General features: G+C 37.3%; 1 protein-coding gene and 1 pseudogene across 1 annotated transcript in view; both read right to left on the minus strand.

Annotated features, from left to right (window-relative positions):
* Zswim5 (zinc finger SWIM-type containing 5) overlaps positions 1 to 23,059 on the minus strand; it is a 180,757-nt gene extending 157,698 nt beyond the window's left edge. The window contains exon 1 of the mRNA XM_026397785.1: positions 22,456 to 23,059. Within this exon, the coding sequence (XP_026253570.1) occupies positions 22,456 to 23,059 (604 nt within the window). The remainder of the gene's footprint in view (positions 1 to 22,455) is intronic.
* Positions 14,657 to 15,315, minus strand: LOC113189135 (large ribosomal subunit protein uL6-like; annotated as a pseudogene).
* Positions 23,060 to 23,400: the final 341 nt, after the last annotated feature.

Consider the following 23,400-nt stretch of genomic DNA (forward strand, 5'->3'; position numbering starts at 1 on the left):
TAAAAAATAAAAAAAGCATTTCCCAATTCAATGCAAGAAAAACTATTCCTTAGTCCAGTGCACTCTATGGTACAAAAAAACAGTTTTATCACCTGATAAGGATGAAGGGTTCCAGATTAGAAAGGAAGAGGAGGGCTGGGGATGTGGCTCAAGCGGTAGCGCGCTCGCCTGGCATGCGTACAGCCTGGGTTCGATCCTCAGCACCACATACAAACAAAGATGTTGTGTCCACCGAAAACTGAAAAATAAATATTGAAATTCTCTCTCTCTCTCAAAAAAAAAAGGAAGATGAAAAGTTGCTTTATGAGAAATAAGATCAGAAAGGTTACAGGTATAAGATCAATATCCAAAAAAAAAAAAACTTTATATATACTAGCAATAAATAATCTAAAAATGAAATTAAAGTAACCATTTCATTTACAATAGCATGTCCTAATGCCCAAAACCTGACAAAAGAGACTTTACCTATATGATTAAAGTTCTTAAAACATGGAAATTATCCTAGATTTTCTGAGTGGCCCCAATGTAATCATAGGGTACTTATATGAGGAAGCCAGGAGACAAAGTCAGAGAAAGGAAATGTGGCAATGGAAGCAGAGGTTCAAGTGATACAATGCAAAAAAGGGGGAAAGGGCCATGAGCCAAGAAATGCAGGTACTTTTAGAAGCCAAAAAAAAGTATGGAAAGAGACCCTCCCCAACAGCCTCTAGCTGAAACCAGGCAACAAAAGAAAAATAGATTAATTGTACTTTATAAAAAATTAAAACATTTGGCCAGGCACGGTGACGCATGCTGTAATCCCAGAGGCTCAGGAGGCTGAAGTAGGAGGATAATGAGTTCAAAGCCAACCTCAGCAAACGCAAGGCGCTAAGCAACTCAGTGAGACCCTGTCTCTAAATAAAAAACAAAATAGGGCTGGGGATGTTGGCTCAGTGGTGAAGTACCCCTGAATTCAATCCCTGATATCCCCCCAAAAAATTAAAACATTCGTGCCTTAGAATACACTATCAAGAAAGATAAAATGATAATTTATTTGCAAATCATGTATTCAATAGGGGACTCATATCTAAAATAAAGAACTCTTATAATTCAACAATAAAAAGACAATTCAAAAAGGGGCAAATTATCTGAATAGATATCTCTCTGAAGAAGATACACAAATGACCAAAAGAAAAGTGCATGAATAGATGTAAAAAAAATCATTATTCATCAAGGAAATGGAAGTCAAAACCAATCACAATGAGCTACACTCCCCCATGTACACAGGATAGCAATAATCAAAGTGTTACCAAGTTGTGAAGAAAACTGGAACACTCATATATATATTGCTGGTGTGATTATAAAATGGTGTGGCCACCTACAGAAATGGTTTGGCAGTTTTTCAAAATGTTAAGTATAGTCATGGTATGACCCAATAATTCTACTCATACTACAATCATTTCCCAACAGCAGTGAAAACACATATCCACACAAAAGCTTGTAGATAAATGCTTACAGCACTCTTATTCATAATAATTCAAAGGAAAACAACCCAAACATTCAACAACTAATGAATGGATAAAAAAAATGTATAATATCCATGTAATAGATCATTATTCACCAATAAAAAGGAGTGAAGTACTAATACAGACTACTACACAGATGAACCTTGAAAACAAGATACTAAAGTTAAAAGATGCTAGTCACAAAAGACTACATACTATGATTCAAGTTATTTACTTCTTTATTTATTTACTGGTATTGAGGATTGAACCCAGGGGCACATACCACTGAGCTATATCACAAGACCTTTTTATGTTTATTATGAGACAGGGTCTCACTAAGTTGCTAAGGTTGGCCTTGAACTTGTGATTCTCCTGCCTTATTCTCCCAAATCACTTGGTTTTCAGGTGTACACCACCTCACCCAGTATATGATTCAATTCTTATGAAATGTCTAGAATAGGCAAACCCATAAAGACAGAAAGTAGATTAGTTATTGCTTAGGACTAGCAGGGACAAGACTAGAGAGTAATAACCAAAGGATATAGGGTTTCTTTCAAGGTAATGAAAAATATTCTAAAATTGACTTTGATGATAGTGTCCCATAGCTGTGAATATACGAAAAACTACCAAATTATACACTTTAAATGGGTGAGTTGTATGGCACATTAAGTATATCTCATTAAAGGTACAGATGGGGAAGTACTTTAAGAGTTCCTCAAGATCTCATCAGTCAGCCTCAAATTCAAAGCAAGAAGAAGATAGCTTCCTTATAAAATCCCTCAATAATACTAACTTAAGTCTATGGTCTGATAGATGACATACTTATCATATAGCCATATACTATAACAAATCAAAATCTAACATCTCATCTGGGAGTGAAGGCAGATACCTGTAATCCCAGCAGCTTGGGAGGCAGAGGCAGGAGGATCGAAAGTTCAAAACCAGCCTCACCAAAATAATGAGGCCCTAAGCAATTCAGTGAGACCCTGTCTCTAAATTAAATGCAAAAAAAAAAAAAAAAGGCTGGGCATGTGCCTCAATGGTTAAGCACCCCTAGATTTGATCCCTGGTACCAAAAAAAAAATCCAACATCTCAATGATCAATTCTAATCTCAAAGTGAAAAACCACTCACTAATAAAGTTCTAAATGAAACTACATTAAAATAAAATATAAAAACATAAGATTTTGGTTGAGTGACTTCTTTTGTGGTTGATTATTCTGATGTTATATTAGTATTTGCAAGAGACAACATATGAGATTGTGCTGTCTACAAAATCTACAAAATTCTGCAACTAATACTCCAATAATGTATAAAAAAATTAATACAGCATATTAAACAATGTTATAGTTGATGTCAAAATCTACAATGATATACCTGACTTATTTTTTAAAAAGAGAAAGAGAATTTTTTAATATTTATTTTTCAGTTTTTGGTGGACACAACATCTTTATTTTATGTGGTGCTGAGGATCGAACCCAGCACCCCGCGCATGCCAGGCAAGCACGTTACTGCTTGAGCCACATCCCCAGCCCTAGACCTGACTTTTTAAAATGTTTTTAGTTGTAGATAGACATAATACCTTATTTTATTTATTAATTGTTATGTGATGGCTTAGGATCAAATCCAATGCCTCACATGTGCTAGGCAAATGCCCTACCACTGGGCTACGACCCCAGCCCCAACAGGCCTGATTTTAATGTCACATAATATACCATAGACCTGACATTTTAAAAATGTTTTTATTTGTAGATAGACACAATGCCTTTATTTTATCTATTAATTTTTATGTGATGCTTAGGATCAAACCCAATGCCTCACATGTGCTAGGCAAGTGCCCTACCACTGAGCTACGACCCCAGCCCCAATAGGCCTGATTTTAATGTCACATAATATACTACCTTAACAACAGATAGTGGCCATGAAACAAAGAATCCACCAACACAAAGAAGAGTAACATGAGGGAGTAGTCACATTTAGCACCTAGGTTATCACTGAGGCATGTCTTGGTCCTACCTAATATTGACAGTAAATAAACAGATACAGTGGCCAAGGCCTGAGAAAGGATATGGTAATAAGGATGGAATTCCTTTGAGAAGACAGTCACCCTCTTTTTACCACTTAGGTAAACCACAAGAATAGTGAAGATTCTGGCCAAAAATTTAGAATAGAATCTAGAGGAAGCAGACAATATTATGTTATGGAGACTAGCAGCAGTAGCAGAGGTTGCAATTTGGCCCCTAATCCTATCCCTTAAGTTTTCCCAGAAAAAGAGATTAAACAGAATCCTGGAGGAGTTGTTCCCATACAGGGTGGATTTATTATAGGAAATGAATCCACAAGTCACAGGAAATACATTGACCAGATCCTTCCCTCAAGATCAAGGCAATCATAACTACCTGGAGAGTTGGCTGCTGGAAGTTCATAGCTATGTCCTTGACACAAGCTACCCTCAAACAGATTGAGTTCTCTGAAAGCAAACATGATAGAGTTCAGGATGCAAGATACTTATTAGGGAGCAACACCTGGGAAGCAAAGGCAGCCAAAGCAGGACTGAAAAGAGAAAGAAGTCAAACTGCAACACAGTCCTGACAAAAGCTCAGCCAACAGGTATGACTCCCTTATACAAGTATTGCTTTGGTCAAAGAAGTACCTGTTAGGCTGAAAGAGCTGCATAAAATTAGACTTTTATACTCCCACCTTGCTCAGCCATCTGCAAGTTGACTTTAGAAGAGCGTAACCTCAGATGAGACAGATATCACAGCTGATGTCTGAACCAGCTGAAAGCTGGAATCTGTCTGATAAAAGCATTTCCTGTAGCTAAACAGCTACAGGAAACTTGCTGTTTAGCTACAAGTTCCTAGAAGAGGAATTGTGGAGTTCATCTCCATCTCTACCCAGAAATAAAAGTGTCACATCCAAGGTATGCCTGCTCCCCCTCAGGTCAACCCATATTCATTCCAGACAATTTGGAAGTGCCAGCCCAACTCCCAGAGCTCTACCTAGAACTTGCCAAAGTCTCTTACAACTATATCAATTCAATCTCTCTGACCTTCTAATCTTGCTTCCTTTACTCCCTTGCCCTAAAAGCACTCCTTAATATATCTTCTGCAAGCAAATTTCCATCTCAGAGTCTATTTCCCAAGGAATGCAACCCAAGGGGGGAAAAAACAGATTCCAAAGGAAGATTCAATAAAGAAATAGGTAGGGGGATCTTCGGTTGTAGCTCAGTGGTAAAGTGCTTGCCTAGCACATGTGAGGCACTGGGTTTGATCCTCAGCACCACATGAAAATAAATAAAAGTATTATGTCCATCTATAACTAAAAACATACTCTAAAAAGAAGTAGGTAGGACCTACTCTGTTCAGTAGTTTCATAGTGTAGTACTTTACTTGAGCTAGTGAAAATTGTGAAAGCTCAGGTGTCTATGGCATAATAATGTTAGGCCATCATTTTGTTCAAACAATTTTTAAAAAGCAACTTACACAGCAGCATTTGGATTAAGTAACAGAAGAGATAAATGCATTAGAGATTCCAAAATTAAAATATTTAACCAATAAAAGTAATGAAGAGTAGAGCTATGTTAATCTTAACAAAACCTAAAACTCTTCTGTTGATAACCTGAAAATAGGTAGGATAAAAAGATTTATGGATCACTTTCATCTACTTTATATACATCAAGTCTCAAAGGAAACAGGAATTAATTGCAGAGTTTTCAAATACACTGAATTCTTATTCTCCTACATAAATTACTGCTTTCTGAATTTATTTGGGACATGGACCCCCTTGAATATCAAATTAAAGTATGTACTGTCTTCTATGAAAAATGTCCACATGCATTTTGTAAAATCTGAAAATAATTTCAGGGTTTCATGGATCCAAGAGCCATTTATAGATATGAGGTTAAAGAACCCCTGACCTAATCCAGTTTATAAAGATAAGATGACCATCATTCTAGCCCATAAATTGAAAGTCAAAAGATGTCTAACAAAAATTTTGGCTAAATAAACCATATTGTCTTTAATTTATTTTTATTACTTTATTATATATGAAATGCATGACTAGATTCACACCATAAAAATTATTCGAACAACAATGATGAAACTAAATTCCCTCTTGGCCACTACCCATTCCCACTTTTCTTCAAAGATTATTTATTAATTTGACGTAAATCCTTTCAGATTTTTCAATGTTTTTTCAAAAAATAAATGCAGCAATTAAAATGCATAAAATTAGCAGGGCACTGTGGCATACACCTGTAATCCCAGCAGCTCAGGATGCTGAGTCAGGAGGATTGCAAGTTTAAAGCCAGCCTCAGCAAAAAGCAAGGCACTAAGCAACTCAGTGAGACTCTATTTCAAAATACAAAATAGGCTGGGGGATGTGGCTCAGTGGTCAAGTGGCCCTGAATTCAATCCCTGGTACCTGCCCCCCCAAAAATGTATAAAATTGTTTTGGATGAATTTTGTGTTAAGAACTAGCTTCCCCCGTGCCCCCCCCCCCACTAGGGATTGAGCCCAGGGGCATTCTACCACTGAGCTATATCTCCAGTCCTTTTTAAAAAGGATTTAGACAGGGTCTTACTAAGTTGCCCAGGCTGGCCCCAAACTTGCAATCTTCCTGCCTCAGCCCCTGTGTCAATGGGATTACAGGGATGTGCCAGCATGCTGGACAAGAGCTAGCATATAAAAACAACAAAGGATAGCTATAATAACAACGAGTTATTTTCACAAATAATATAAGCAAATTATAATTCTAAGCTCAGTAACTTTTTCAAATTAACTCTTTCTTGAATCCAGCCTATTCATTTTAATTCAATTTAACTCATAAATTCCAAATCTGGTTTGGAACAATCTAGAGCATAAATCAACAAACTTCAATTCAACCACATTTTCTAAGTTCATTATACTTAAGTCACTGTGCTAAGTGCTATGGAATAGTGGTTTCCAAGCATTTAAACATGGGCTAGGGATGTAGCTCAGTAGAAGAGTGCTTGCCTAGTATGTGTGAAGCACTAAATTCAATCTCCAATACTGAAAAAAATTTTTAATTTGAGAAAACAAACAATGAGACTCTGTCAAAAATACAGGTTCTTGAACCCAAACTCTAATCTTGGTAACTAGAATTTCCAAGGGAGCCCCAGGATCTGGCACCAAAGCTCCTCAAGTGACTCTGTAAAGCAGTCAGGGCTTGGGATCACTATTATGAAAATTATACAAATGAACAGAATAATGTTCTCAATTCATTTAAATAAGATCTATTTAAAGTCTATTACAAGAGTGAACCTCAATGGTCACACACTTGCCTAGCATGCAAGAGGCCCCAGAAGCCAAAAAGGAAAAAATAAATAAATAAAGTTCACTAAGAAACCTACTAGATAGAGCACTGAATAAATTATAAGATACAGGGCTGGGGATGTGGCTCAAGCGGTAGCACGCTCCCCTGGCATGCGTGCGGCCCGGGTTCGATCCTCAGCACCACATACCAACAAAGATGTTGTGTCCGCCGAGAACTAGAAAATAAATATTAGAAATTCTCTCTCTCTCTCTCTCTCTCTCTCTCTCTCTCTCTCTCTCTCTCTCCTCTCTCACTCTCTCTTTAAAAAAAAATTATAAGATACAGGGCTGGGGTTGTAGCTCAGTGGTAGAGCGCTTATCTGGTACGAGTAAGACACTGGGTTTGATTCTCAGCACCACATATAAATAAATTTAAAAATAAAAAGGTCCAATAACAACTAAAAAAAATATTTTTAAAAAATTAAAGGATACAATCCTTGTCGCAGGAGAGACTGGAGACTGGCAAGGAGTATAATAATTGTAACAAACAATTATAACACAAGCAGAAGACAACGCAAGTACTTCTATCTGTTGCCTCACTAAAATATATGCTCCATAAAAGCAAAAACTTTGTTTTATTCACTACTATGTCTTCAATGGGTAGATCAGAGTCTGGTGCACTGGTACTCAATAAACAATGTCAAATAACAAAATTGAAAGGCAATTTTAATTTCAACTAACTAGATATGAAAATGGAAGTTTTAAGTTTTTAAATACAGAGAAGGGGAAAAGAGAATTAATATTCACAGTACCTTTAACAACATGTAAGAAATTCTGAACAACTTTCACATACATTCTCTCATATAATTATCATATCAACATTTTCCCCCCCTGGTGGTACTGGGGGCTGAACCTAGGAATGCTGCTATACCACTAAGCTACACCTCCAGTCCTATGTATTTTTTATTTTGAGCAGGGTCTCTCTAAGTCACTGAGACTGGCTTTGAATTTGCAATCCTCCTGCCTCAGCCTCCCCAACTGCTGAGATTATAGGTATGCATCACGCCTGGCTATCGTATTGACATTTGAGTCCCAATTTTACAGAGCAAGAAACCAAGGCTGAAAAGTTAAGTAGCTCATCCAAGGTTACAGAGCTAGAAAGTGGCAGAACTAGGATTTGCGCCTACATCTCCAAACATAATGCTTAGGAATTTAGACCTCATTCCCTACAAAACAACTTTGAAGGTTTTTCTTTCTTTTTTGAAATATTTGCTTTTCTAATAATACCATGTTGCAATACAATTCATAAATCATCAGATTCACTCTTTTTTTTAAGAGAGAGAGAGAATTTTTTAATATTTATTTTTTAGTTTTCGGCAGACACAACATCTTTGTTTGTATGTGGTGCTGAGGATCGAATCCGGGCTGCACGCATGCTAGGCGAGCGCGCTACCACTTGAGCCACATCCCCAGCCCCAGATTCACTCTTTTAGTGCATAAAATTCTGATTGGGGATGTGGCTCTGTGGTAGAGTGCTTGTCTGGCATGTGCAAGGCCCTGGATTCAATCCCCAGCACTGCAAGGGGAAAAAATAAAAACTTACAATTCAGTGGTACTTAGTATATTCATAAATGTATGAGAATTTAGAACATTATCATCACCCCAGAAGGAAGCACCATACCCATTCACAATTACTTCTCCTATCCCCATCTCTGAAAAACCAATAATCTACCTTCTATTTCTAGGATTTGACTCTTCTAGATATTTCATATAAATAGAATCAAATATGTGGCCTTAACTTTTTTTTTTAAAGTTATATATATTTTTTTTTAAATATTTATTTTTTAGTTCTCGGCGGACACAACATCTTTGTTGGTATGTGGTGCTGAGGATCGAACCCGGGCCGAACGCATGCCAGGAGGGCGCGCTACCGCTTGAGCCACATCCCCAGCCCTTAACTTTTTATTGTAGTAAAATATACATGATTTACCATTTTTAAGTGTACAGTTCAGTGGCATTCGCCTGGTTGTACAACCATCACCACGGTCTCCAAAATTTTCAATCATCCCATACTAATAATACTTTGAACCCAATTAAACCATAACTCTCCATCCTCCCTTACCCAAAGCCCTGATAACCTGCATCCTACTTTGAATCTCTATAAATTTGCCTATTCTAGGTATCTCATTTAAGTGCAATCAGATATTTGTCCTTTTGTACCTGGCTTATTTTAATTAGCATAATTTCTTCAAGTTTCATCCATGTTTAGCACCTATACCAGTATTCCATTCTTCTTTAAGGCTGAATAATATTTCTTTTATACACATAATACATTTTGTTGCTTTATTCATGTGTCAACAAACATCTGAACTGCTTCCATCTTTTGGCTATTGTGAATAATTCTGCTGTAAACATGAGTGTTTAATAACTGTTCAAGTTCCTTTAATTCTTCTAGTTTATATTCCCAGAAGCAGAACTGCTGAATTACATTTCTGTTTAATTTTCTGAGGCCCCACAGTGTCATTTTCCATGTCATTTCCTAATTTTATTCTCACAAAGGGTTCCAATTTCTTTTTTTTAATATTTATTTTTTTAGTTGTAGTTGAACACAATACCTTTATTCCATTCATTCATTTTTATGTGGTGCTGAGGATGGAACCTCATGCTAAGCAAGCGCTCTACCGCTGAGCCACAATCCCAGCCCCAAGAGTTCCAATTTCTATACTTCCTTGCCAACGTCTGTTATTTTCTGTTTGGGAGGATTATTTTATTTTTAATAGTTATCCTAATGAGTAGCAAGTAGAATCTTATTGATATTTTGATTTCCATTTTCTTAATGATTAGTGATGTTGAGCATCTCTTCTTGCATTTATTCTCTGTGTAACTTATTTGGAGAAATATTTATTTAAGTCCTTTGCCAATTTTTAATTGAATTGTTTGTTTTTTGTTGAGTTGGAGTTCTTTATATATCCTAGACATTAACTCCTTATCAGACATGTTCATTTTGAGTGGCTAGTAGGCTATCTATTTAAAAATCTTTCCAGACAAATATACATGCTGATCTTGAACTCCAGAGGAAGAAGCAAAGATACAGACTTGGTCATCAAACACAGTGACATTCATAAAGTATTTTCATATATATCAGCTTATTTAGAGTCTCACAAAAATTGACAGTTCTACATATGAGAAAACTAAGGCATATCTCTTGACTCTAAATCTCAACATTAAGATTATTAGGAAGTGTTTCAGAATTTCAAAGGGAGGAAGTATCTGGCAACATGATGGAGTTCTAGGCTCCATCCCAATCCTCAAACCAGCTCAGAATGTATCTGCTGAAAAAAACTGGAATTTCATCAAAAATTTCTTTCAAAAATGAGAGTACAGTTGTTTTAAACAATTTTAACTGCTATATTATACCATGCTATCTTATGTTCACAAAATACTAATTGAAGTTGTAGAAATAAACTAGATTGCTAAATTAGAAGACTTGAGGCAAGAAGGTATATCCTACTTTTGTGGGACAAAAAAAAAAGAAGATAGGAAGAAAACCACAATGGTGAAGTAAAACAATAATCTAGGAATGAATTTCAAGAGGAAGGTGCAGTAGACAACAGATAATTCTATATAGAGATCATGAAGAATGAGGACTAGAAAGAGAATGCTGTGATTAGCAACCATGAGGTCACTAGCAACCTTTAGGAGATCAATTTTTTAATTTTGTGAGTGCAAACACAAGTCAGAATGCAAAGGCTTCAGAGGTGGGATGAAGGTTACAGAAGGGAAGTTAACAAACACCAAATACTCTTGACAACCTTACTAAAGGCTATAATAATAATAGTGAATACTTACAAACACTTAATATGTGGTGGGCCTCATCCTACGTGCTTTACATATTGACTAATTTAACCCTCAAAACAATCTGGAAAGTAGGTCCTATCATCCTATCCATTTACAGTTGAGGAAACTAAAACATAATAAGGAGACTAAATTGCACATGCGGCACATATACATATTTACAAACATACGTGGTAGTACATAATACTATAATATAATATTAAGTTAAAGAAATGATTAACAAGATTAAGAGTTTTTCACTCTTATAATGTGGGGAAGAATTTTTTATTATTAATAACATCAATGTATGTTGGTGGTGCTTACTAGTAATGTCAGTTTATCAAGTATTTATAGAGTAAGGCAAAATAAGAACAGGCTGGCTCTTCCTGAATCTATTAAGCTACAGGCTTCCATTCAATAAAACCATGAATGAATAGAGGGAAAGATTTAATTATCACCAAGACTTTCAAAGACATAATGCATGTGCTTTCAGACCACATGATAATGGATGGATGGACAAAAATCTATTTTACTGATTAGCTCCATCATATGTTGGTACTTAAAAGCAGCAACAATTTTTTAAAAGAAGAATAAAAGGATTAGCTGAAGATAACAAAGCTATTGTAAAGCCAAAAATCTGTAAAGTTTGTACTGAGAAAAAAAGGATTTGAATCTGATATTTCTGACATTTTCCTGCTTGTCAGTATTATCCATTTGAATCAAGTATGTATTAAATAAAGTATTATAGAGCATAAGGAACATTCATTCAGAAGCAATTTCATGAAAGGTTAATAATCTAACTTGTAATAATAAATAGTATTATCATTCTTTTTGCAATATTAGATATAATTTTAATATTTCTTAAAATTGGACTTATATTAAAATAAAATAATATATCCAGTTGAACCCATTTTCCCAGTTAGTCACTTCCTACTGTTTGCTTTTATAGGTAGTACATCTATTATTACAAAACATTGCAATAAAGGCTATTTTATATGTGCATCCTATAATAAACTATGTACTACTTATAATATAGGAATTGATTTATATTTTGTAAGGAACGTTAAAAATATAATTCTTTTTTGTGGTACTGGGAATTAAACCCAAAATGCTTATCCACTGAGCTATATCCCCAGCCCTTTTTTATTTTTTGTTTAAAGACAGGGTCTTATAGAAAGAACAATTAGACAGACAAAATTAAAGGCATAAATATAGGAAAAGAAGAACTTAAATTAGCACTATTTGTCGATGACATGATCCTATACCTAGCAGACCCAAAAAATTCAACCAAGAAACTTCTAGAACTAGTAAATAAATTCAGCAAAGTGGCAGGATATAAAATAAATACCAAAAAATCAAAAACATTCCTGTATATCAGTGACAAATTCTCTGAAATGGAAATGAGGACAACTACTCCATTCATAATATCCTCAAAAAAAAAATAAAATACCTGGGAATCAACTTAACAAAAGAGGTGAAAGAGCTATACAATGAAAACTACAGAACCCTGAAGAAAGAAATAGAAGAAGACTTTAGAAGATGGAAGGATTTACATTGCTCATGGATTGGTAGAATTAATATTATTAAGATGGCCATACTACCAAAAGCACTTTACAGATTCAATGCAATTTCCATCAAAATACCAATGACATTCCTTGCAGAAATAGAAAAAGCAATCATGAAATTCACCTGGAAAAACAAGAGACCCAGAATAGCTAAAGTAATTCTAAGCAGGAAGAGTGAAATTGGTGGTATCGCGATTCCAGATTTTAAACTATACTATAGAGCAATAGTAACAAAAACAACATGGTACTGGCACCAAAACAGGCTAGTAGACCAATGGTACAAAATAGAGGACACAGAGACAAATCCACAAAATTACAACTACCTTATATTAGACAAAGGTGCTAAAACCATGCAATGGAGAAAGGATAGCATCTTCAACAAATGGTGCTGGGAAAACTGGAAATCCATATGCAACAAAATGAAACTGAATCCCTTTCTCTCACCATGCACAAAAGTCAACTCAAAATGGATCAAGGAGCTAGGAATCAGACCAGAGACTCTGCGTCTAATAGAAGATAAAGTTGGTCCTAATCTTCATCACGTGGGGACAGGCCCCAAATTTCTTAATAAGACACCTATAGCACAAGAGTTAAAACCAAGAATCAACAAATGGGACAAATTCAAACTAAAAAAGTTTTTTCTCAGCAAGAGAAATAATATTCAAGGTGAATAGGGAGCCTATATCCTGGGAACAAATTTTTACCCCTCAAACATTAGATAGAGCTCTAATCTCTAGAGTATACAAAGAACTCAAAAAGTTAAACAACAAAAAAGCAAATAACCCAATCAACAAATGGGCCAAGGACTTGAACAGAAACTTCTCAGAAGAGGATATATAATTAATCAACAAATACATGAAAAAATGCTCACCATCTCTAGCAATCAGAGAAATGCAAATTAAAACTACTCTTAAGATACCATCTCACTCCAATAAGAATGGCAGCCATTATGAAGTCAAACAACAATAAGTGCTGGCGAGGATGGGGGCGGGGAAGGTACACTCATACATTGCTGGTGGGACTGCAAATTGGTTGGTGCAGCCAATTTGGAAAGCAGTATGGAGATTCCTTGGAAAGCTGGGAATGGAACCACCATTTGACCCAGCTATTCCCCTTCTCGGACTATACCCAAAAGACCTAAGAAGAGCATACTACAGGAACACAGCCACATCAATGTTTATAGCAGCACAATTCACAATAGCTAGAATATGGAACCAATCTAGATGCCTTCAATAGATGAATGGATTTAAAAATGTGGCATTTATACACAATGGAATATTACTCAGCACTAAAAAAATAATAAAATCATGGCATTTGCAGGCAAATAGATGGCATTAGAGCAGATTATGCTAAGTGAAGTTAGCCAATCCCTAAAAAACAAATGCTGAATGTCTTCTCTGATATAAGGTGGGTGACTCAAAATGGGACAGGGAGGAAGAGAATGAGAAGAAGACTACCACTAAATAGGGAAGAGAGGTGGGAGAGAAAAAGAGGGAGAAGGGGAGTTGCACGGAAGATGGAAGGAGAACCTCATTGTTATACAGAATACATATATGATGTTGTAACGAGAAAAAGGAAAAAAAGTGTGTCACATTAGATTGGATAGAGAGAAAGGATGGGAGAGGAGGGGAGGAGTAGGGAAGATAGGAAGGGCAGCAGAATAGAATAGACAATATGATTGATGTATGTACATTCCTTGTATGTATTATATATCAAAATGCATTCTACTGTCATGTATGACTAAAAAAATAAATAAAAGTTAAAAGAAAAAAAAAAGACAGGGTCTTGTTGTTAAGTTGCTTAGGGCCTTACTAATTTGCTGAGATTTGCTTTGAACTCAACCTCCTGCCTCAAACTCTGGAGTTGCTGGGATTATGGGCATGTATCACCATGCCTGGTAAAAATACAAAATTTTATAAATGAATGAGTAAACAAACATGAAGGAAATTATAGCTTGGCATTATATTTTGATAATGTAATGATGTTTTTTTATGTTGGCAACTATGACAATTTACATACTTTAAAATAAGACTTTCCAAAATATAGAGAAACATTCTTAAGTGGTAAGAGAACAATCCTCCTTGAGATCCATTAATAAACCTAAAGACAGGTGAAATAGACATAGAAAAGAAAATTGATATGATTCACATAAAAAATATGTTGATTGTCAACAAGTTTAGAAACAGTGATAACACTAATCAAGGTAGCCACTTTTCAAGAGCAATATTTCTCAACCTTGGCCAGATATCAAACTACCTTGGAGCTTTTTAAAAATTCTGAAATGTGGTCTTCATTTTCAACAAATTCTGACTTAATTGATCTGGGGTGAGTCCTGTTCCTTTTCTAAATCTCCCCAGATGATTTTTAATGTGAAACCAAGATTGGAGCCCATACTTTTTCCCCAAAACCAATAGAGGTCTTTTATTATATCATTAAAATATCACAAATTAGTTTCATAATCCAGGATCTTATTTCTGCAACTGGACTACTCTTAGATCTTATTTATCATGTTGGTGAATTGTTCCTTTTTCAGAGACACAGATACCATTCAAAAATTTTTTGATAGCCTTGGCGGGTGGGGTGTTAGTTATTAAATCCAAGGCCTCAAGTATACTGGGTAACCATTCTACTACTGAGTCAACTCAACCCTGATATCCTTGTTTTTTTAACTGTTTTACCTTACTAAATAAAAGCAGCTATGTTTGAAACAAGTTCAATGTTGTGTCCTCCAAGGATTAAATCATGCTTCTGGACTTGAAATATTGAACAAATAACATCTGGTATCATCTAAACCCTGAATGTATTTTTCACCCAAGAAATTTTGGACTTGAACCAGAGACTCATTCTTCTGAATACAACCTTGATGGGAAAGTGAATGTACACGGACTTCTTGTAACAGAAACCCAGCACAAAACCCTTGATTATGTTGTATACATGATTATAGACAGTGTGAAGAGTAACCAGTTCCTTTTTCTTTCCCTACCATTTATCAACCAGAGCCTGTCCGTTTTCTTCCCAAGGAGACTGACTTCCACACTGATGTGACTGAAGTCTCTCTATAGAGTTCTAAGGCCTTCATGATAACTGTGTGTTCCTTCAGAGTGATGCTGTCAATTTCTGGAACTTCAACAGTCTGATTGCTGAGAACGGTCTTCATTCTCATGGTATATGAGGCAAAAAGACCCACAATTCTTTTCTTTTAAATCAAACTTTTTAAAATATATTTTTTAAGTTGAGGAGGAAACTCTATTATTTGTTTGTTTGTTTGTTTATTTGTGATGCTAAAGATTGAACCCAGTGCCTCACACATGCTAAGCAAGTGCTCTGCCACTGAGCTACAGACCCAGCCCATTAAATCAATTTTGAGGTATAATTTACATTCAACAAAATTTACTCATTTAAGCATAAAATCTGATAAGTTTTAACAAATGAATACAATCATGTAACCTCCACATCATGATATAGAACATCTCTACCCTCCCCATAAAAGTTTACTCAAACCCATTTCCCCTACTCCCTAGCAACCACCAATCTATTTTCTGTCCCAACAGCTCTGGGCTTTTGAAAATTTTGCATACGTGGAATTATATTACATGTAGTCTTTTGTGTCTGCCTTCTTTTATCTAGCATAATGCTCATAAGATTCATCCATTTTGCTGGGGTGTTTGTTCTTTTTATTGCTGAGTAATATTCCATTGTATGAATATACTTTTTTTTTTTTTTGGTACCAAGGATTGAACCCAGGGGTGCTTAACCACTAAGCCACATTTCCAGTCCTTTATTAAAAATATTTTTTAATTGTGGATGGACACAATACCTTTATTTTATTTATTTTTATGTGGTGCTGAGGATCAAACCCAGTGCCTCACACATGCCAGACAAGTGCACTACCACTGAGCCATAACTCCAGCTCCATCCAGCCCTTTTATTTTTTATTTAGAGACAGTCTCCCTAAGTGCTTAGGGCCTCACTAAATTGCTGAGGCTGGCTTTGAACTTTTGATCCTCTTGCCTCAGGCTCTTGAGCCATTAGGATTACAGGTGTGCACCACAGAGCCAGCTTATTCACCTATTTGATAGGCATTTGGGTTGTTTGCATCCTAGGGCTATTATGAACAACAAATAAAGTACAAGTCTTCATGTGAACCTGTTTTCATTTCTCTCACATAAACACATAGGAATAGGACTACTAAACCTTACAGTTAAGTGCTTGATTAACTTTATAAGAAATTATTTTCCAAAGTGGCTGCACCATTTTGTATTACCACCAGCAATGAGTTCTGACTGATCCATATCCCTGTTAGTACTGTCAGTCTTCTTCTTAACCAATTGTGTGTGTGTGTGTGTGTTTGTGTGTGTGCGTGTGCGTGTATTTTGTAGGTATTTCTGTGGGCTTTAATTTGCATTTCTCTAAGTACTAAATGATAATAATTATACAGACAACTGTTCTCAAGACAAGAAAACCACTTGGGAGAGAAGTATGTCATCTTTTGCTTCAACAATCTTGTGTTCGTGTGTGCGCACATGTGTGTGCACATAAGTGCTGCCAAGGATCGAATCCAGGGCTTCATGCATGGCAAGCCAGTACTCTACCACTGAGCTATATCCCCAGTTCTCAATAGTTGTTCTTTAAACAGGTAACAATGCTATACTGCTCTGAGTACCACACTTACCACTCCATTATAAAGAGAAAAAAAATGGCCAAGAAACAGGTGTACATAGAACTTTTCAAAAAGGATCTGGAGGCTCAGAGTCAAGTACCCACTGAGTTTATAACTGCTCACTCACATAAAGGTAGCAACAAAAAGTAGTCCAAAAAATGGCAACATAATATAGTCCTTAGAAACTTTAGCTTTGGTGTCCAACCTGGATTTGTATAAGACAGGAAAATACCAAGAATTTTTGAAACACTTCCACTAAAAACAAGTAAATAAATGTTAATTAATTCATTTGGTAAACTTATGAGCACCAGTTAGGGCAATTACATTACCCATTCTAAGAGAGAGAAGAGTTACAATGAAAACCAAAAGTAATCTGTGGCTATATATCACTGTGAAAAGTATGACAGAGGGGCTGGGGATGTGGCTCAAGAGGTAGCACGCTCGCCTGGCATGCGTGCGGCCCGGGTTCAATCCTCAGCACCACATACAAACACAGATGTTGTGTCCACCGAAAACTAAAAAATAAATATTAAAATTCTCTCTCTCTCTCTAAAAAAAGACTGTGCTTATGAACTTTCCCTAATGTTTCATTGACATTAAAAAAAAGTATGACAGAATATTTTAATTTTAATATAAGATTTAGCATATGATCACATCATGCTAAAGCTAATATTAAAATGAATCTGGTTTCCAAAGGATACCATCTCAACAATAGCCTACAATTGCCCATAAAGCCCTCATGCTGCCTATATCAGTAAAGAAATGAGTACATGAACAAATTATAAGACAGAAAATTCATATAAAAGAAATCTGGAACTGTCTCCCCCCACCCCCAGTGCTTGGGATTGAATTTAGGGCCTCATACAAGAGAGACGGGACTTCTACCACTGAGTTATACCCATAGCACTGAATTACTATTTCTAATATCGAACACTGACTTTTTTGGTGTACAATTCTGTATTTAACACATGTATATATTCATATAACCCTTACCATGACAGGATACTGACAGTTAATGCCTTGATTTTTCATATCTATTGTTAAAATGAGAAATAACTTGTTCCATGTAGGTGTAAATAAATTTCTAGCCTTTTCATTTTAAAATTTGGGCTTTATATTCATACTTCAATACTATTAGATGTTTTCATTCCTAGAGACAACTTCTTAAATAAAGTCCACTGTCTTTCCCCGATATCTTTAAATCTCTATCCTTTATATGAATTCATATACATTTCTTCTTACATTTGAAGAAACTGATAAATCACCATTCTTCCACAAAACAGACGGTCAACACAGAAGACATACCCATGTTGTAACACTCATACTATTTAATGCTATCAGTTTATTATATGCAGAGTCTGGAGTTTTCTCCATATCTTTCAATGTCACAATCATAATAAAAATTCAGCCTTATGAGATGGGGATGTAACTCAGGGGTTGAATGCTTGACTAGCATGCATGAGGCTCTGAGTTCAATCCCTAGTACCAGAAACAAACAAAGAAGAAGAAAGAGAGAGTGAAAGAACAAACAACTCATGCATTATGTTTAAATATGCATGTTCCAAACATTAAAAAAAAAAAAAACAGCCTTATCTCCCCACTACCTTCAATTTGGGTTTTTGTTTGTTTGTTTATTTGTTTTGTGGTGCTGGAGACTGAACCCAGGGCCTTGTGCATGTAAGGCAAGCACTCTACCAAATGAGCCACATCCCCAACCCAGGTGGTGGTGGTGGGTTTTTTTTGGGGGGGGAGTGGAGGGGGGTAGAGGGGGGATGGGGGCGGGGGTTGCTTTGTTTTGTTTGACACTGGGTTTCATTATTTTGTCCAGGCTGATCTCAAACCCCTGGGTTCAAGAGATCCTCCTGCCTTAGCCTCCCAAGAAGCTTGGACTACAGGTGCACTGGCATCCAGCCCCTTCAGTTTCACAACAATGGAAAGTCCATTCTTAACATTCATTCATTCAACAATCACTTATTAAACATTCAGATGTGTGTATATGATGTGATGGGGTTTTGGGGGAAGAAGATAACTCATTACTTTTTTTAAAAAGGCATTAAAACGATTTAAAACAATAAATTTCTATGCTGTAAAAAAGGTCACTACTGGGCTGGGGTTGTGGCTCAGCAGTAGAGCACTCGCCTAGCATGTGCAGGGACCTGGGTTTGATCCTCAGCACCACATAAAAATAAATAAATAAAATAAAGATATTGTGTCCAACTAAAAAATAAATATTAAAAAAAAAAAAGGTCACTACTGGGTCTGAGACTGTGGCTCAGCAGTAGAGCGCTCGCCTAGCACGTGTGAGGCCCTGGGTTCGATACTCAGCACTACATAAAAATAAATAAATAAAATAAAGGTCCAACTACAACTAAAAAATAAATATTTTTTTTTAAAAAAGGTAAATACTTATCCCTTAAAGGAACACAACTACCTCTGTGATGAAATATCTTTTAAATATAAATTAGGTCATTTTTCCCCCACATGAAATTTTATTATGATTTTATCTATTCTAATTTACACAAGATGCTATAAAGATATATATCTTTTGTTTCCTCCAAACAATATAGATGAAAACAAACTACATATAAAAATCAACAACTGGGGAAATTCAGGTATATAGCTCAGTGGTAGAGCACTTGACTACTGCAGTTCACAAAAATTACACTACAGAAAAACTTCACAGACATGTTTATTGATGATATACAACCGCACTTAATTATGGACTTATTACTTATTTAAGATATGGATAACTTCCTGAAATGGATCTTTTTTTGACTATAATTATTAACTTTGTAATTGCACCTCTTCAAAATAAGATAGTACTTAGCACTGTGGCTCTAATCTTGAAGACCATGTAAGGACAAATAATGTACTTATTTGATAATGTGTAGACAAAAAAATATTGGGATTAGACAAAGTTGCCTGTGAGAATCTACGGAAAATTTCTGGATAAATATTTATATAATTACGTTCTACTAGGTACAGAAGGCCCCTCCATGACTTTATCCAATTTTTAAAACTCCAAATAAATTCTGTGTTTAAGAAAGAAAAGAACACCAATACTTCTTTTCCTTTAATCAATCTGACTTTTCTGAGAAATTTCCCTCCCTTAAGTTTACCAAATATAAGAGAAATTAATTTAAAACATGATAGCAAAAAAAAAAAAAAAAATCCAGCTGGGCATGGCGGCACACACCTGTAATCCCAGCAGCTTGGGAGGCTAAGGCAGGAGGATCACAAGTTCAAAGGCAGCCTTCAGCAAAAGCGAAGTGCTAAACAATTCAGTGAGACCCTGTCGCTAAATAAAATACAAACTAGAGATGAGGATGTGGCTCAGTAGTAACGTGCCTTTGGGTTCAATCTCTAGTACAAAAAAAAAAAAATCTATAGACACAGTTTCAAACCTACAGATATCCATGAAAAGACTAATTTGCAATTTTCCCTTTTTAAAAGGAACAGTATTTCTGATTCACTTCATTATCCTTTCAGCTATAACAAACCTATAGTTTTCCCAGTAGTTGATATCAAGGTGGGACTTTTATTTCTGATTCAAAATTTGTAGTTTTCTACAGAATACATGAGTTCACTGATTTCCCACTACTGATTCAATGCAGAAAATAATCAGAAGTTACAAAATGGTCAGGAAAAAAAATAAAGATTACAAAGCTCATGATTCTCAAACAGCACTACCTAAAAATGATTCATTCTTTCTCCTATCTTCATCTGTAAACTGATGAAGTGAATCAGAAAATGTTCAAATGCATTTTTCCCAGGGTCCCTAAAACTATGGTGTAACAATCCATCATTTCATAAGCACACCAACTATCATACCATAAAAGAGAACATCTGATTTAAACATGATCTGGGCCCACCCACAAAATCTGACTTCACCTAGAACTTGACATTTTAATTATTTTAAAAATAGATACCTCTTTCAAACTCATTTTCCCCCTCAAATTTGAAAATTATTCCAAATCCATCTATTATAAAATTGACTCTTTTCAATTTAAAATATTTTAAATAAGAATCTTAAAAGTTAACTGATGTACAGTCATTGTAAGATTAAAGTTTATAGATTTTTAAAAACCTATATTCACTTTCATGTTTTCAATATTTCAGTTTCAAAGCAATATATTTTAATCACCTGTTAATCCAATTCATTCTAAAATATACACAAATGTACAAATGCCTAACCTCTTTAAAATAAGCAAAATTTTCCCAATGTACTGTCAACTGTATTCTGGCACAGGATAAACTTAACGTTTCACATTTGCAAAACAAACTGTGGTATGCTGTTGTTCTAATAAGAAACTCAGTATTCAGTGATTCTCAATAACTAGAAGTATATTGCTCTATATAAAACATTGAGATGTACTATTTTTCAAAGGAATAGAATTTCAAATATGTTGGTTTTATCTGAAAAGAAAGCTAGATGTTTGGGGGGTGTGTGTATGTGAAACAACCTCCTTTCAACTCCATTCAAAAATCAGTATTTTCTTCAGTAAATATAAGCATGTATTAAATAATAAAATGCATAAAGATAATGTATACTTCCAGAATGCTATAATAATACAAATAGGAAAAAACAGTGTTTTAATTTTCCTCATAGTAAGTCAATGTTAAACAATGTCATTTTTTTCTTTCATCCTAAATCATAACCATAAATAACCATAAATCCAGGTGTACTGTATTTATATGGTTAGTAAGACTAACAAACTGAGTAGCAAGTCCAGAGGAATAAAAGAAACCATTTTCCATTTTCGCACAAACAAAAACATAAAACAAAAGCAAATGTGAAGAGTTGTTAAATGAGAAGCATTTGAAAAACCCAACGGGACCAGCTTCTGATTTATTCCACTCTGACAAGGAAGACAGACCCCACCCCCACTCCAGATTGTGTGTGTGTGTGTGTGTGTGTGTGTGTGAGAGAGAAAGAGAGAGAGAGAGAGAGAGAGAGAGAGAGAGAGAGAGAGAGTGTGTGTGTGTGTGTGTGTGTGTGTGTGTGTGTTTCCCTGGATTGGGGGTGTGGAGAAAAGAAGCTGTCACATTTCCATCTTCGGTTATTGTTAGTTTTCAGCCTAGATTCCCAAGCATCACTGGTCAGGGGGAAAAAAATATTAAAGCAGACAATTAAAATCGTCTAAAATGCACAGTATTTTGTTGCCTTTTTCAATGTTAAAGTTAATTACACTCAGATTCAATCTGCTAGGACTACAGATTAGCTGTGACAGCCTGCCCCTCATACACTCCAAGACGGTTTGTTCCAGATTCACTAATAATCCTCTCTTATCTAAACTTAAAATTAAAAACAACACATTTCCGAAATTATTGAATGCAAAACCGCACACCTCCCCATCCTTTTTGCCTTCGGTGTGGGAAATATCATTAAGAGTGAAAAGGAGAGACCCATTCGATCTTAAAACAAAAAGAAATTAGAGCAGAGGGCCAGTGGGGAAAAAGAGCAGAAGTGGACCTGCACGAAATGTTGAGAAAAGTTTTTTATGTGACTTGTTTGTCCTTCGGCAGGGGTGCAGGAGTTGGGCAGAAAGCCGCGGTCTCAATTCAAAGCTCTAGCAGAGAGGAAGCACCTGCAAAAGAGGAGGCCAAGGACCAGAGAGGGACCGGACTAGCACCTACCTACTTGCAGCACGTTCTCCACGGAGCCGCTGTCCAGCAGACGGATGCCCCGGCGGAACGGCAGACCTTCGCCGCCGCTACTGCCGCCACCAGCCGCGCCAGCCCCAGTGCCTAGCCCAGGGGATGCCCCTGCCGAAGCGGCCCCGGGGGCGGAGCCGGCCGGAGCAGGGGCCCCGGGGGGTGGCGGCGGCCCCTCCTCGGCTGGCGAAGCCCCCGTGGCGCCGCCAGCAGCGCCGGCGCCGGGGCCGCCCCGGTACTGGAAGCTGGAGTACATGCAGATCTCCCGCTCATTCCGCGGGAAGGACCAGTAGACGATGCGGCGCTGCACCGGCTCCGGGATCCGCTCGAAGCGCTCCTCCACCCGTTCGTACGCCCACTTTTCCGCCACCGTCTTGGCGGCGCAGTCCAACAAGGACTCCGGCTGCAGGTGGGGGCGGGCCCCTGGGGCCAAGCAGCTGCTGCCGACGCCCCCCGCCCCTCCGCTAGTAGCCCCCGGAGAACCGCGGGGGTGGCGAGCTTGCGGGCTGGGCCATGAGCACAACCGCTTTGCCGGAGAGACCGGCGGTGGCGAGAGCAGCTCCTCTCGCTCACCTCCTTCCGCCATTGCTGGGGACTGACTGACTGACTGAGGCGGCGACGGCGGCGCGGCGGCAGCAGCTCGGTCTGCGGCGGAGACCCGGACCACGGCCACGCGCCCCGCGCAAGCGCCCAGAAGCGGCGCCGGGGGGCGGGGCAAACGAACCCACGAGCCCGACGGCCCGAGTGGAAAGCTTGGGCCGGTCCCGGGCGCGCGCCGCAAGGGCCGACAGGGTTGTCCTGAGGACGAGCGAGAGGCGGCGCGCACTGTCCCGGCCGCCGCGAGCGCGAGGAGGCACGGGAGCGAGCGCGGGCCCCCGGCGCGTTCCAGGCGCAGACAGACCAGAACGCGCGCCGAGCGCTTACACT

This window comes from Urocitellus parryii, chromosome 11 (assembly GCF_045843805.1).
Source record: "Urocitellus parryii isolate mUroPar1 chromosome 11, mUroPar1.hap1, whole genome shotgun sequence".
In the NCBI taxonomy this organism is placed as follows: Eukaryota; Metazoa; Chordata; class Mammalia; order Rodentia; family Sciuridae; genus Urocitellus; species Urocitellus parryii.